Source organism: Opisthocomus hoazin, chromosome 32 (genome assembly GCF_030867145.1).
Source record: "Opisthocomus hoazin isolate bOpiHoa1 chromosome 32, bOpiHoa1.hap1, whole genome shotgun sequence".
Classification (NCBI taxonomy): Eukaryota; Metazoa; Chordata; class Aves; order Opisthocomiformes; family Opisthocomidae; genus Opisthocomus; species Opisthocomus hoazin.
Window position 1 is genome coordinate 1,808,358 of NC_134445.1, and position 14,884 is coordinate 1,823,241.

A 14,884-nucleotide genomic window follows, 5' to 3' on the forward strand; every position below is an offset into this window, starting at 1 on the left:
TCGCTGACCCTGTGCCCCCCCCCAGCCACCCTGCGCTGGCGGAGGGGCCCCTGGGCCGGCTGCAGCTCACGCTCTGGTACCACGGGGACGAGCGGAGGCTGGTGGCCATCGTCCACGCCTGCAGGTGAGGGCCGCTGGTGGGGGGCTGGGGGCTGGACCCCCCCGAGCCCATGCCCCCCCCGAGCCGTGCTCCCCCTTGAGCCGTGTCCCCCCCAGGAAGCTGCGGCCGGCGTCAAGGGAGCTGCCAGACCCCTACGTCTCCCTGGTGCTGCTGCCCGACCGCAGCCGCGGCACCAAGAGGAAGACGAGCGTGCAGAGGAAGACGCTGAACCCCGACTTCAACGAGAGGTGGGGGGGCCGGGGGGGCCGCCAGCCCCGTGCTGCCCAGCGCTGCCCAGCGCTGCCCAGCGCTGCCCAGTACGGCCCAGTACGGCCCGGTCTCCCCAGGTTCGAGTGGGACATGTCCCTCGAGGAAGCCTCACGGCGCGCGCTGGAGGCTCAGGTCAAGTCCTCGCTGTCCTTCGTGTCACGGGGAGAAGGAGGTGCTGGGGAAGGTAGGGGGGGGTCTCGGGGGGGGCCGGGGGGTCTCGGGGGGGGGGCCGGGAAGCCCCCCCTGAGCCACTGCTCCTCCCCAGCTCCATCTGGACCTGGCGCAGGTGGATCTGTCCCAGGGGGGAACCCACTGGTGAGTGGGGCTGTCCCGAGGGGGGGGTGGTGGGGGTGGGGGGTGTGTCTCTCTGGGGTGAGGGGCTGTGCCCCCCCCCCGTGCCCCCAAACCGCTGCCCCCCCCACAGGTACGAGCTGCGGGAGGAGCGGAGCAGCCCCTAGAGCTGGGCCCCCCCCGGGCCCCCCTCTCCCCACATGCCTGGGGCAGTGGGGAGGGGTGGGGTGTGGGGGCCGGGCCCCCCGGGGGCTCCCGCTGCTCCTGCTGCCCCCCCCGCCCCGCCCCCGCCTCGCCACTGACCAAAGACCCCGGGGGGGGGGGGGGCCAGGCTGGGGCCCCCCCCCGCGCCCCCCCCCCGACTGTTACCAACCTCGTGCCTTCGCCCACCGAGGAGCCCCCGGGGCGGGGGGGCCCGGCTTGGGCCTGTGCCCCCGAACCCCCCCGGGGAGACACTGCTGATGGAGCTGCTGCCACTGCCACCACAATGCCACCGATGCCACCGCTGCCGCGATGCCACCAACGCCACGATAATGCCGCGATGCCACCGACACTGCGGAGGCCGTGATGCCGCTGACGCCAGCACGCTGCTGAGACCGTGCCACCACTGCGATGCCGCCGCCGCCGTGATGCCACCGCGATGTCACCACGGGGATGCCACCACCACGCCGACCCCCCACTGCCTTCCCGGGGGCTGCGTCCCCAAGCGCCCCCCCCCACGCCCGCGCTAATAAAGGAGGGAGGGGGACAGCGGCAGCTCCGAGTGCTGGGGGGTCCCGGGGGAGCCGGGGGGGGGGGGGCTGCAGTGACACCCCCCCGTGCCTCGGAGGGTGCTCCCCAGCGTGGGGGTGGCGCCCCCGGGGAGGGTCTTTGGGGGGGGGATGGTCCTTGGGGGTGTCCCCCTGTGGGACATCGTCCCCGTCACAGTGGTCCCACTGCGGTGCCCCCCGCGGGGGCTGTCACGGGATGCACCACCACCCCCCCACCCCCCCCCCGGTGGGTCCTGGTGGGGTGCCCCCGTGACGTCACCCGTGGGGTGTCCCCCATCGCGCTGCCCCCCCCCCCCCCGCCCTCTCCGTGCCCATCTATAGACAAAAATCCCCCCAAAAGAGAAGGGGCGTGGCCCCGCCTCTCCCCGCCCCCCTCATGCATAATGCATCGCCCGGGGCGCGCGCGGTGACGCAGCGGGGCGCGCGGCCAATGGGCGGGTGGTGACGCCGCGCGGTAGAAAGCGCCCGCCCGGCGCGCGCGGCCCAGAGCGGGGACGGGAGCGGGAGCGGCGGCTGCCATGGTGGGACCCCGGGGCACCACACCGGGCACCGCGCCGCGACCGGGCACCGCGCCGGGCACTGCACCGCGGGGATGCTCGGGGGCGGGGGTCCGGGCGGGATCGCGGCGGGGGTCTGGGGGGGGTCCCCGGGGGGGCTCGGCGGGGTGGGGCGGGGGCGCGGAAGGGCTCGGCGGGGCCCGGGCCCGGGCAGTGCCGCCGTCCCCTGGGCTGATCCCCGCTCTCCCCCCGCAGTGCGACTTCTCGGAGGAGCAGACGGCGGGTGAGTGACCGGCCCCGGGCCCCGGGAGCGGCCTCCGCACCCCCCCGACCCCCCCCCCCCCCCCGCCCCGCCGCTTCCTGCGCGGCCGCGGGCGGGGCCCTTTCCCGGGGCGAAGTCTCACCCGGGCGGGGCCGCTCGTGCCAGCGCGGCGGGGGGATTGGGGGGGGGGGGGGGTGCGGAGGGGGGGGCCAAGGGATGCGGGACCGGGGGACGCCGGGGGGGGAGGATGCGGGACCGGGGGGGCGCGGGGCGGGGGGGGCGCGGGCCCCTCCTGCGGCATTTGCCCTTATATGGGCATAGCGCGGGGGCCGGGCCGCGCATTCCTGCGGGGGGGGGGGGGGGGGGGGGGGGGGCAGCCCCGGTTCTCTCGCGGGGGGGGGGGGGGGAGCATCATCCCGGGGCGCGCCCGGCGGGGGGGGCCGCGACCTCCATCCCGGCATCGGGTTCCACCGGGAAACCGGATCCCGCCGGTAACGAAACCCGCCCGGGGGGTGGGGCCGGGTCCCTCAGGGCAGGTGCGGGGGGTGTGGAGGTGCGGGGTCCCGGGGGGTGGGAGGGGAGGCCTGGGGGGGGGGTCCCGGGGTCCTGTGGGTGCAGTGTCCCCGGGGGAGGGTCCCGGTGCTGGGGGGTCGCGGGCGCTGACGCGGGGGTTCCGGCAGAGTTCAAGGAGGCGTTCCAGCTCTTCGACCGCACCGGGGACGGGAAGATCCTGTACAGCCAGTGCGGGGACGTGATGCGGGCGCTGGGCCAGAACCCCACCAACGCCGAGGTGATGAAGGTGCTGGGCAACCCCAAGAGCGATGGTGAGTGGGGAACCCCCCCCCCCGACACCCCCCCCCTGCGCCCCCGCCCACGGCCCCTCTCTCCCCGCAGAGATGAACCTGAAGACGCTGAACTTCGAGCAGTTCCTGCCCATGATGCAGACCATTGCCAAGAACAAGGACCAGGGCTGCTTTGAGGACTACGTGGAGGGGCTGCGCGTCTTCGACAAGGAGGGCAATGGCACCGTCATGGGGGCTGAGATCCGCCACGTCCCTCGTCACCCTGGGTGGGTGTCAGCCCCCCCGGCCCCGGGGACCCCCGGCCACCCCTGAGGACCCCTGAAGCCCCGGGGACCCCATGAACTCCCGGCCAGTCCGGGATCCTCGCAAGCCCCCCAGCCCCCTCCAGGGATGTCCCCAGGGCCCCTCACCAGCCCCAGAGCCCTCTGCCAGCCCCAGGGCCCCCTTGGTGTCCGCCCTCCCCAGGGTGACGCGGGCTGTCCCGCAGGTGAGAAGATGACAGAGGAGGAGGTGGAGCAGCTGGTGGCCGGGCACGAGGACAGCAACGGCTGCATCAACTACGAAGGTGAGGGCCGTGGTCCAGGGGGGCGGGGGGGGGGGCCCGGGGGGGGGTCCTAGGGGTGCGCGGGGTCCCAGGGGCTTGGCCGCAGCCCCGCTCCCCCCTGACCGTTGTCTCCTTCCTTCCCGCCAGCGTTTGTGAGACACATCTTGGCAGGGGTGACGCCACCGGGGTACGCCTCCCCCGCCCCCCCCTTACAGTTTTTTTTTTTCCCTTCCTATTTTTCCCATGGTCTCTTTTTTTTTAAAAAAAAAAAAAGGCAAAAAAAAAAAAAAAAAAAGGCCGCCTGATTTGCGCTCTCGCCCCTGGTGCAGCCCCTCCCCCCCCCCCCCGCATGCCCCTCTGCATGGAGCCCCCCTGTGCGCCGGGGCCGGGACGCGGGTGCGGGGGGGGCCGGTGGAGTGCCCCCTAGCCAGGGCTGCAGCAGCACCGGTTCCTCCTGCGCTCTTCCTCCTGCGCTCTTCCACCGTCTGCCTCCGGTTTTCCTGCCTCTCTCCGGGATGAGGGCGGGGGGGGGCCGGCATACCACCCCCCCCCCTCACCCCGCTCTCCCTCTTCTCTCTGCAGAGCTGGTCCGGATGGTGCTGAGCGGCTGAGGACCCCTCGTGTCGTCGTGTGTCCCCCCCCCCGCTCCCCCCCCCCCCCCCCCCACTCTGGGTTTTGTGCCTTTTCCCTGGTTTTCCTGACACACCCCCCCCCCCCCAGCCCCCCCAGCCCCCCCGGCTAAGTTATTGCTCCATGCAGCGAATAAAGTGTCGAAACGCGCCGCGGGGGTGTGAGCCTCTGTGTCCCCCCGACAGCCACGGGGTGCGGGAGCCCCTGTCCCCCGTCCCCCCCCCCAATCCCCTGACAGACACGGGGTGACAGCTGCACCTCCCCCCCCCCGCCCCCCCCGGCAGATAAGGGGTGCAGGAGCCTCTGTCACCCGCCCCCCCAGACAGACACGGGGTGCGTGAGCCTGTCCCCCCCCCCCCCCCCCCCCATAGACAGACCCTGCACCGCAAGGCCGCTGCTTCCCGCCCCGGGGACTTGGAATTTTATTTTTGATGTTTTTTTTTTAAAAAAAAAAAAAACAAAAACAGAGGGGGGGTGGGGAACAGCACAACTGAGAAGGGGCGGGGGGGGGGCGCAGCTGTCTCATAAATAGCCGGGGGGAGCAGGGCCCCCGGCCCGCCCGGGGAGACCAACACTTAAATAAAATCGGGACAATCATAAAAAAAATACGAAAGCAGGGGGGGAGGGGAAGTTGGGGGGGGTCTTTTGGGGCGCCTTGCGGGGGGGGGGGGGGGGAGGGGCCGGTCTCCCCGGGCTTGGGGTGGTGGCCGGGCTGGGGGGGGCTGCGGCGTCCTCGCCCCGGCAGGGGGTGGGGGGGCCTCACTGCGTGGGGGGGACGGGGGTGGCCGTGCTGGGACTGGGCGCGATGGGGTCCGTCTGCAGGGGGGGGCCTTGGTCTGCAGGGAGAGGGGGGGGGGGGGGGGTTACACCTGGGGGGGGGCAAGGGGATGCACAAGCACCTCTCGCCCCCCAGCTCCCCGGATGGGTTGGGGCCCCCCCCCCCCCAGCCCCATGCCCGCGAGTGGGCCCCCCCTCCCCGGGCCGCTCCCGCTGGGTGCCCCCCGCCCCCCCCCCCCGCCCCCCCATGTCTCACCTGCGAGGAGGCCGGGGTGGGGGAGGAGGCTTCCCTGCACGGCGGCCACGATGGCGGGGCTGTGCGCGGCGGCCGAGCCCCCGGCGGGGGGCGGCGGGGGCGGGGGGGGGCAGCCCCCCGGGCATGCTGCTGGCCGGGGCCCCATGCAGCGGGGAGCGCGGGGGGGGGGCGCGGGGGGGGCGGCCATGCTGAGGGGCACGGCGGACGGCGGCAGCGCGAAGGGCAGGGCCGCGGGCGCGTTACCGGGCACGGCGGGGTGGCCGCTGCCACCCAGGCTCCCGGGCAGGCTCGGCGGCGGCTGTGGCCCGGGGAAGGGCGCCGGGGCTGGAGGGGGAAAGCGGTGAGACCCCGGCCCTCAGACACCCCCCTCCCCCCCCCCCCCCAATCCCTCCCCACTGCCCGGGGAAGGGCGCCGGGGCTGGGGGGGCAAGTGGTGAGACCCCCACGGCCTTGAGAACCCCCCTCCGTCCCCCCATCCCTCCCACTACCCGGGGAAAGGTGCCAGGGCTTGAGGGGGGGGAAAGATGTGAGACACCCCCCCCTCACCTTTCCCCCATCCCCCCCACTGCCCGGGCAGGGGGGGCTCAGCGCCGAGCCCCCAGCACGGACACCCCCCCCCCCCCCCCCCCCCCTTTGCCCCCCTCCTCACCGTGCGGGCCGGGCGGGGGCGGTGGGGGGGCCCCGGGCAGCGGCGGCTCGGCAGGGCCCAGCGCGGCGGGGGCGGGCGGGGGGGCGGCGGGCAGGGGCTGGGCGCCGGGGGCGGGCGGCTGCTGCTGCTGCTGCTGCAGGTGCTGGAAGTGCTGCTGCCGCGCCCGCATCTCGGCGTACTTCAGCTGCTCCATGTGGAAGGCCTGCCGGTCCGCCAGCAGCTGCTGCCGCTGGTACTCCAGCTGGGGGGGGCCGGGGGTCAGCGCGGGAAGACCACCCCCGCCGCCCCCCCCCCCCCCAGCCCCCCCGGTACTCACAGCCTCGCGCTCCCGGTCCATGATGGTCTCCAGCTCCTCGAAGTGCCGCAGCTTGATCTCCAGCTTCTTCATCTGCGTCTCCACCAGCAGAGCCACCAGCGACTTGATCTTCCGCTCCTCCACCGCTGCCAAGTGCTGGGGGCCGGGAGGGGAGGGGGCGTCAGCACCCGCAGCCAGGTGGACCCCCACCCCCCTGCCCCAGCCTGCCCTGGCCCCCCACGCCAGCCCTCTTGATCTTTCGCTCCTCCACTGCCACCAAGTGCTGGGGGCCCGCGAGGGGAGGGGGGGGTCAGCACCTGCAGCCGGGTGGACCCCCAGCCCCCGGCCCCGGTCCCCCCTGCCCCAGCCCCACGCGCCCCAGCCCCCCGCCCCAGCCCCCTTGATCTTCCGCTCCTCCACCGCTGCCAAGTGCTGGGGGCCGGGAGGGGATGAGGGGTCAGCACCCGCAGCCGGGTGGACCCCCAGCCCCGTGCCCCGGCCCCCCCCCGCCTCAGCCCCCTGCCCCAGCACCCCCACCCCAGCCTCCCTGCCCCGGCCCCCCACCCCCCACCTTGGCCTTCACGGCAGCGGCAGCCAGCGCGGCGGCGGCGGCAGTGGACAGGTTCCCCTCGCCGATGTCCCGCTCCACCTTGGCCTTGCGCTCGGCCTCGGGCTCCGACGGCTCCTTGGGCACCTCATCCGTGCCCTCCTTCGCCTCCTTCTCCTTCTCCGGCTCCGCTGCGGCGGGGCAGGACCCGTCAGCGGGGCACGGGGGGTCTCAGCGTCCCCCCAGCCCAGGACCCCGCTCACCTGCGCCATCACCATCGCCCTTCTCGGGCTCCTTCTCGCCCTCCACCTCCTTCCCCTTCTCCTCCTCCTTCTTGGGGGTCTCCCCTGGCTTCTCCTTTGCCTCCTCCTCGGCGACGCCGTCGCGGGGCTCCTGGGAGGGGATCGGCCCCGTGGCCGCTCGAGCGCCTGCGCCATCCCCCCCCGACCCCGCGCCCCCTCCCCGGGCCAGCCGCTACCTTCGCCTCCTTCTTCTCCTCGGCCGGCTGCGCCTCGGCCCGCGCCTCCTCCGCGCCGCTCTCCTCTGCGGACACCAGCGCAGGGTCAGCCCCGCTGCTGCAGCCCCAGCCTGGCACGCCCGTCCCGCCGAGCCCCCCTCACCGATCCGCTCCGGCTCGTCCGCGGCGGGTGCCGGCGATGCCGCTGCTCTCCAGCCCGAACGCCGGGTCGGCCTTGCCCGTCACCTTGGCCGCCTCCTCCACCTTGCGCACATGGGCCTCGACCAGGGCCGTGGGCACCTCCTCCTTCATCTTGGAGAACTCCTCTGCAGGGCAGGGCGGGGGGCTCAGACCCCCACCCCGGCCTCGGCACTGCTGCCCCCCCCAGGGATCACCCTGCTCCCCACGGGCTGTCCCGCCCCAAGCAGGGAGCCCCATCGGAGCCGTCCCGGGGAGCCCCATCGGAGCCATCCCAGGGAGCCCCATCCCAGGAGCCCCATTGGAGCCATCCCAACGAGCCCCATCGGAGCCATCCCGGGAGCCCCATCGGAGCCGTCCCGGGGAGCCCCATCCCAGGAGCCCCATCAGAGCCGTCCCAGGACCCCATCGTAGCCGTCCCCGCTGTGCAGTCGTCCCCTCTGCCGAGGAATCCCTGCAGGACCCACCGGCCTCACCCCAGCTGCCCGGGGACTCACCCCCCTCCCCTACGACTCCCTCTGCTTCCCCAGGGACTCCCGGGAGGACTCGGCCCTCCTCCCTGCAGGACCCTCCCTGCCCCCCCCAGGGCTCGTCCTCTCTTCCTGCAGAAATCCCGATGGGACTCATCCCATCTCCCCACAGAACTCCCTGTGGAACTCAGCCTGGGTCCCCACAGCACCCACCCCCCGCTCCCCGTATGACTCGACCCAGCTCCCTGTGGGATTCCCTGCAGGACTCATCTTCCCTCGCTACAGGACTCGTCCTGACGCCCCACAGGACGTAGCCACGAGACTCGTCCTGTTTCCCCACAGAACCCCCCACAGAACCCGTCCCTCTCCCCACAGGTGCTGGCCCCCCACGACCCAGCCCCGCCGGGAGCGGCTGCATTACCCAGTGCCGACTTGGCGGCGGCGGAGGCGACGCGGGGGTCGACGACGGAGGCCAGGAAGGCGACGGTGCTCATGACGGGGTTGCCGGACTGGCTGAAGGGGATGGGCTGGTAGGCCAGCGGCCCCAGCGACGCCTCTGAGTCCTCCAGGTAGGGGTCCTCGATGGGCAGCCGCAGGAAGTGCAGGATGCACTCGTCCTGCGTCCGGCTGCCCACGTGCTCCGACACCTTGTTCCAGTCGTCCTTGTACATCTCAAGGGCCTGTGGGATGCAGCAGGGGGGTCAGCAGCGCCCGGCGGCCCCGTCCCCCTTCCCGGGGACCCCACTCACCTCCAGCAGCAGCAGCGTCTCCTGCTCCGTCCACTCCCGTGTCGCGCTGGCGGCGGCTTTGCTCTGGGGGGAGAGAGGGGTGAGCGGCGGCGGGTGGGGGGACGGCGAGACAGCGGGCAGGGGGACTGCGGGCGGAGGGATGGCGGGCAGGGGGCTGGCGGGCGGGGGGACGGCAGGCAGGGGGACGCAGTATGGATGGGGGGTGCCCACCTTGGAGGGGACGTTCTTCTTGGTGTACATGTCAGTGCGGAGGCCGAAGTTCTGCATGTCGGCCGGCTTCTCCTTGCTCTTGTCGGGGAAGTTCAGCATCTGCTGCGAGGCCGAGGTCTGCTGCCGGGGGAGGAGAGGGGACGCTGGGGCTGCGGCCATGGGGGACAGTCCGCCAGGATGCCGGTGTCCCCCTCCCAGTCCCGGAGAAGCCTTCATGCCGCATCTCATCATGGCGTTCCCCCCCGCGTCCCTGCTCCCCGGGGCAGGGCGGCATGCGGGGCGCGAGGTGGAGGAGGGAAGGAGCCTTCCTCGGCCAGCGGCGGAGCGACGGACCCCAAGGAGCCGCCTACCAGCTCCGGCTTCCCCTTCACCGTCTCGGTGACGAGCTCTTCGATCTCTTTGCTCTTGCGGCCCGTCTTGGCGTCGCCGTCGCTCTGCCGGCCCTGAGGCACGGATCGAAGCTGTGCGATCCCCCTGCCCCCCGCCGCCCCCTGCGCCCGGCCCCCGGGGGGTCCGGAGGGAGGCGGAGGGGGGACGCGGCTGGGCGAGGAGCGGCCGCGCCCGCACACCCACCTGCGGGGTCTTGGGCTGCAGCGGCACCAGCCCCGAGGGCGTATCGGCCAGGACGTGGAAGTGGGAGGTCGGCGGGGGGCCCATGGGGGTGGGCCGGCTCTCGGCGTCCACCTGGTAGTTGATGAGGCCCCACTGTTCCAGGAAGGCGTGGACCCTGCGGGGAGCCGGGGCTCAGACCCCGCCGGACCCCCCGCCCGCGCTGGGCTGCCAACCCGCGCCCCTCCCACCCCCCCGCCGCCGGACCCACCGCATGATGGCACAGACGTCCCCAGCCAGGTTGCGGCGGCAGGCCGTGGAGGTCAGGTACTCCTGCGGGTTCAGCCGGTACGTGTCGATCATGAAGTTGCGGTAAGCCAAGTAGCTGGGGGAGAGCGGCGAGGCGTCAGCACCGGCAGCGGCACCGCCGGCACCAGGAGGGACGGGGAGGGGGTCGGCCTCACATTTCGGGGGTCTTGGATTTATTCTTGCCGTTGAAGAACTCGGGCAGGGCTCGGCGCTCAATGGCATGGACGCTGCGAGGCGAGAGGCTCGGGCAGGGCCTGGCGCGGCGGTGCCGGGGCAGCGTCCTTGCCCTCGGCCGCGCCGTACCTGTTGTAGTCAAACCAGGCGGCGTAGCTGGGGATGATGATGTGGTGGGTCTGCTCCGTCACGTTGTCCTCGTGCAGGTCGGGGTTCTTGGCCTGCTCTCCCTTGCTCCCGGTGCCGTTCTCCTCCTCGTCCTGCCAGAGACCAGCGCCAGATGGGCACGGGGGTCCTGAGCCCCCTTCTGCACCCGTCGTCACCCTCACTGAGAGCAGGATGAGGCCAACGGCCCCGGGCAAAGCCACCCACAGCCCCAGGCGCGAGTGGAAGGGCAGAAAGCGGCTCTTTTCTCCCCAAAAGAGGGACAAGGACAGAGGGATACAGAGGCGACCACCCAGCAATCATGACCCCCGTGCTGGGGTGGGACCCCTTCCCTGGAGCCGCGGTGGCCCGGGGAGGAGGGGACGGCGCGGGTCTCACCTTGCCAGCCGTCTCCATGCTCTCGTCTTCCTGCTCATCTGGAAGGGAGGAGCGGGGGGGCTCGGGCACCGCCAGGCCCGTGGTGCCGGGGGACAGCCGTGGCGCTCGGCCCCGGCAGCTCCCACTCACCCAGGTCCGTCATGGTGCCCCCCTTGACGGGCGCAGACTCAGAGTCCTTCTTGGTGTTGACTGCAGCGGAGGGAAGCGGCGCTGAGCACCCCGAGGATGGGCCCCCACCCCAGCCCACACTCCCAGGGGGGGACGGACCCCAGCATGGGCTGCCGGCCCCCCACCCTGACCTGTCTTGGGCAGGGTGACCTCCTCCACGTTGGGGACGGGCGAGGGCTCGTCCATGTCCTTCGTCAGGTCCTCCTGCTCCTCCTCGCGGTGCCCGCGCTTGGATTTGTTGTAGGGGGTAGAGGGTCTGCAAAGGGAGAGACCCCCCATGTCCCCATCACCCTGCAGCCGGGGGGACGCACTACCCCCACCCCTGCCGCCCCCAGCCCAGGCTCACCCCTTCTTCGCGTTCTTCTTCTTGGCCTCCGGGGTGGGCGAGGGGGAGGGTGAGCGCTTCCGCTTCTTGTAGTTGCCCCCCTTCTTGTCCCGCCGGTCCGAGTCGGGGCTGTTCACCTGGGGGGGCGGGGGTCGCTGGGTCCAACTGGGTGGGACGGCCAAGTGGAGACCCCCATCATGTCCCCCAACCCTCACGGCTCCGCCGCCCTGCTCTGACCTCGTCCGTCAGGGTCTTGGCCGAGATCTTCTTCCTGCGGGCGACGGGGCTCTTCTCGTCCGTCACCTCGTAGTCCTCCTCGTTCATCCACTCGTTGAAGGTGTCCGTGTCCAGGATCCACTTGGCGTGGACCTGCCGGGCAGGGGCGCGGGTGCGTCAGGCAGCCAGCAGGCAGGGGAGGGGGCCGCTGCCGCCGCCCCGGCCTGGGAGACCCCGCTACCTTCCGGGGCTTCTCCGGCGTCGGGGCGTCCTCCACGGAGGCTTCGATCTCGTTGGCGGGGATCCAGGTATCGTAGCTGCAGGCGCAGAGGGACTGGGTGAGCGGAGCGGGTGCCCCCCGGGCACAGGGGCTGCGCCAGGCTCCCCCGCGTCCTCACGCGGACCTGCCCGGGACCCCTCACCTGTCGGGGTAGTAGCCCCAGTGCAGCAGGACCTGCTTATCGCGCTTCATGACCGGCCGGACCCACTCCTCTGCGGGAGACATGGAGCGGGGCCAGTGCTGAGCACAGAGCCACCGTCCCTCCGAGAGCCGCCCGCGATGCCGAGCGTGGCTCCGGCCTCCAGACCCCCCTGCCCCGGCCTGGCGTTGCGCCATCAGCTCGGAGCAGGGGGCTCCCCCTGCACCCACCTTCCTCCAGGTTCCCGGGGACAGGGCAGACGATGTGGGACGCGTTGCTCTTGTCCTCGGTCACCGTGCCCTGCGAGGAGAGCAGGGGAGTGTGGCTGGGGCTGAGTGCCGGGACGAGGCGCTGGATGGGTCCCGCCTGTGCCCCCACCCCGGCGCTGCCACCGACCTGGTGCCTCTTGACGATGTCTTTCAGCTTGCTCAGCAGCTTGGGCTCGATCTCCTGGTGCAGGAAGATGTTGGGCCGGGCCAGGCAGTTGTTCTGGGGAAGGAGAGCAGAGCAGTGAGTGGGTGGGGGATGGGGGGGGGCAGGGGGGAGGCAGCGGGGCGGAGGGGGGTGCCTCTTACCTGCACCAGAGATTTCTCGATGGTCATGAACATCTCCACGTTGCGGTCCATCCGCGAGGGATTCTGGAAATCGAAACGCCGCCTTATTGGAAGAAAAGAGCGACTCTCATGAAAGCCACAGCTCCGGTCTCCTGGTCAGCATCCAAAGCCTGGGGGGCGGGCGGGGGAGGGGGACAGAGGCGCCTGAACCCCATCAGGGGTCTGCAGTGGGGGGGGGACATGCCCTGGCACTGGCTTGCCATGGAGGTGGGTGCCCTACACCCAGCCCACCCTGGCGCAGGCCCCGGCCAAGGCCACCCCAGGGCGTTCCCATGGAGGGGACCCCCCACCCCCATCCTGTGACCACTGCCCCAGCCCCCTCCCGCTCCCAGGACCCCCAGGCCCGACGGCGCAGGCGGGCGCTCACCATCCTTGGTCGCTCTTGAACTTATAGGCGGCTGCCAGGATGTGGCACAGGGCTCCCCCCGCCTTGAAGTCCAGGAAGCATTTTATCTGTTCCAGGAAGAAAGGGGTCGGGGGGACAGCCACAAGGGGTGGGCTGCGGCCCCGGAGCGGCAGGGTGCTGGGTGGGGTGCCCTCCCCTCGTCGGGGTGCCCTGCCCTTGTCGGGGTGCCCCCTCCATGTCGGGGTGCCCTCCCCTCGCTGGGCTCCGTCCCTGGGATGGGATGCAGTCCCTACAGTGTCACAGCTGTGTCCCCCGTTGGGGACCTGTCCCTGTGCCGGGATGCTGTCCCCAGGTCCCCAGGGTGATGTCCCCAGGCCCGTGAGGTGTCCCCAGGTCCCTGGAGTGCTGTCCTGAGATCCCCGGGGTGGTGTCCCCAGGTCCATCAGGTGTCCCCAGGTCGCTGTCCGTGGTCGGAGACCTGCCCCCGCGCCGGGGTGCTGTCCCTGGAAGGATGCTGTCCCCCAGTCTTTGGGGTGCGGACCCTGCTTGGGGAGCAGCACCCAGCAGGACGGTGCCCAAGTGTCACCAGGCACTGTCCCCAGGACACCGGACTGTCTGTGCCCAGGCGCTGTGCCGGGTCACCGGGTGCTGTTGTGCTCGGGAGCCGTCCCGGCGTCACTGCAGGGCTGAGCTGGGTCACTGGGGCCTTGTCCCCGGCTCACTGGCGGGCTGCCCCTGCTCATGCTGCCCCCGGGTCTCCAGGGCCTTGTCCCCGCGTCATTCAGGGGTTGACCCCCAGTCTCCGGGGTGCTGTCCCTGCTCAGAGCCTTGTCCCCGGTCACCAGGACCCTGGGCTTTGTCCCTCGGTGCTATCCCCGCATCTCTGGGCATTGTCCTCGCTCGGGGCCTCCTCCCCAGGTCCTTGGGGCCTTGTCCCCAGGGCTACGGGGCCCTGTCTCTGCACAGCCTTGGCCTCGGTCTTCGCAGCGCTGACTCGGGGTCACCGGGGCCTTGTCCCCGGGTCACCGAGGCGCTGTCCCCGCGTCTCTGTCCCTGCTCAGGGCCTCATCCCCAGGTCTCCAGGTGCCACTGGGCCACGTCCCCCCGCAGGGCGCAGCCCCGGGCCCGCCGCGTCCCGGTCCCCGCAATGGCGCGGGGCTCACCGGCAGCTTGGTGAGGGGCGCGTTGCTGACGTGCTTGCCGAAGACCTCCTCCTGGAACTGCAGCAGCTGCACCACCAGGCTCGACAGCGACTTGTTGGTGGGGGGCTCGGCCTGGATGTACTGCGGGGGGGGCGGGGGGTCAGCGCTGCGCCGGGGCCGGGGGCGCCGATGGCGGCGGCGGGGCCGTGACAGGGCCGGGCCCGGCGGGGCGGGGTCGGGCCCGGCGCCCCCCGCCTTCCGCCGCGGCCTACCTTCTTGTAGTTCTTGCCGAGCCAGAGGCGGACGTTGTCGAACTGGCTGACGGTGTCCGAGGCCTCGTAGTACTTGACGTTGGGGCCGCCGTCCTTCTTCCGCACCGCCATCTTCGAGCGGGCCGGGCCGCCTCCCGCCGCCTCCCGCCGCGCCGCGCCGCGCCCGCTCTGCCGCCCCCTGCCGGCCCCGCCCCGCGCCGCTCTTACCGCCCCCTGCCGGCCCCGCCCCGCTCTGCGTTCTCCCGCCCGCGCTGCGCCGGCGCTGCCCGCTCGGTACCGGCGCGGCCAGGCCCGGGCGGTCCCTGCCGGGTCGGGGGGGGCAGTGACGCCGGCCCTGCGGGGGAGCGGGGCCGGGTGGCCGCGGGCGGGGCCGGGGGCGGCGGGGCGGCCCCGCGGTGAGCTCGGGCCGGGCCAGGCGAGCGGGGCGGGCGGCGCGGGCCCGCTCTAGGCGGAGCGCGGCGGTAAGACACGCGGGAGTCACGGTGGCCGAGTGGTTAAGGCGTTGGACTCGAAATCCAATGGGGTTTCCCCGCACAGGTTCGAATCCTGTCCGTGACGCCAAGCGCCTTTTTGCGGGAGAGCCTCGAACGGGGCCGGGGGCGTCACACGGCGGTTCGGCGGCCTCCCGCCCCGCTGCCCCGTACGCGCTCTTTTAGCGGCGGGGCTCGGAGCGGGTGGCGGTCGTTTTGGGGGACCACGATGGGGGGGGGACGGGATGCAGAGAGGGGTGCAGCACTCAGCGCCTGCGGCCGGAACCCCCCAGAGCCCCTCGGCGGGGCCCGAGCGTCCCGGGGCAGCAGTGAGAGAGGGACCCCGCAGCCCCCGAGGTTGGGGGACCCCCACCCCTCGTTTCCCGTGGGACTGAGCCCCCTGCCAAGCCCTCGGTGGCGCGGCTGGGCGCACCCTGGCCGCTGGGGCAGGGACCCACAGGGTGTTCGCTGCCCGCGGACCCCCACGCCGAAAGCACTGGGACACCCGGCAGCAGAGAGGCAAATAAATTAAGTTCCCCACAAGCGCAGGTCAGCAGGCCCG

General features: G+C 72.8%; 2 protein-coding genes and 1 non-coding gene across 3 annotated transcripts; 2 read left to right on the forward strand and 1 right to left on the reverse strand.

Moving 5' to 3' along the window:
* Positions 1-1,847: 1,847 nt before the first annotated feature.
* Positions 1,848-4,318, forward strand: MYL6 (myosin light chain 6). Its single transcript, XM_075445584.1, is given in 8 exon segments — positions 1,848-1,952; positions 2,184-2,211; positions 2,871-3,014; positions 3,085-3,245; positions 3,247-3,259; positions 3,481-3,558; positions 3,685-3,724; positions 4,120-4,318. Coding segments are annotated over 8 exon segments (627 nt in total). The 5' UTR covers positions 1,848-1,949; the 3' UTR covers positions 4,280-4,318.
* Positions 4,319-4,563: 245 nt separating this feature from the next.
* On the reverse strand, positions 4,564-14,023 carry SMARCC2 (SWI/SNF related BAF chromatin remodeling complex subunit C2). The gene is given in 33 exon segments (XM_075445583.1): positions 4,564-4,993; positions 4,996-5,003; positions 5,201-5,319; positions 5,321-5,366; positions 5,369-5,524; positions 5,850-6,090; positions 6,166-6,300; positions 6,716-6,882; positions 6,955-7,084; positions 7,170-7,234; positions 7,312-7,336; positions 7,338-7,474; positions 8,238-8,496; positions 8,566-8,628; positions 8,776-8,895; positions 9,126-9,218; positions 9,349-9,502; positions 9,596-9,709; positions 9,789-9,860; positions 9,937-10,067; positions 10,351-10,388; positions 10,480-10,539; positions 10,650-10,774; positions 10,865-10,980; positions 11,081-11,212; positions 11,301-11,376; positions 11,482-11,551; positions 11,709-11,778; positions 11,875-11,967; positions 12,054-12,135; positions 12,460-12,545; positions 13,602-13,721; positions 13,853-14,023. Coding segments are annotated over 33 exon segments (3,798 nt in total). The 5' UTR covers positions 13,964-14,023; the 3' UTR covers positions 4,564-4,609.
* A 305-nt stretch (positions 14,024-14,328) lies between these two features.
* Positions 14,329-14,410, forward strand: TRNAS-CGA (transfer RNA serine (anticodon CGA)). Its single transcript has one exon. It is a non-coding gene; the product is annotated as a tRNA-Ser (tRNA).
* The last annotated feature ends 474 nt before the right edge of the window (positions 14,411-14,884 follow it).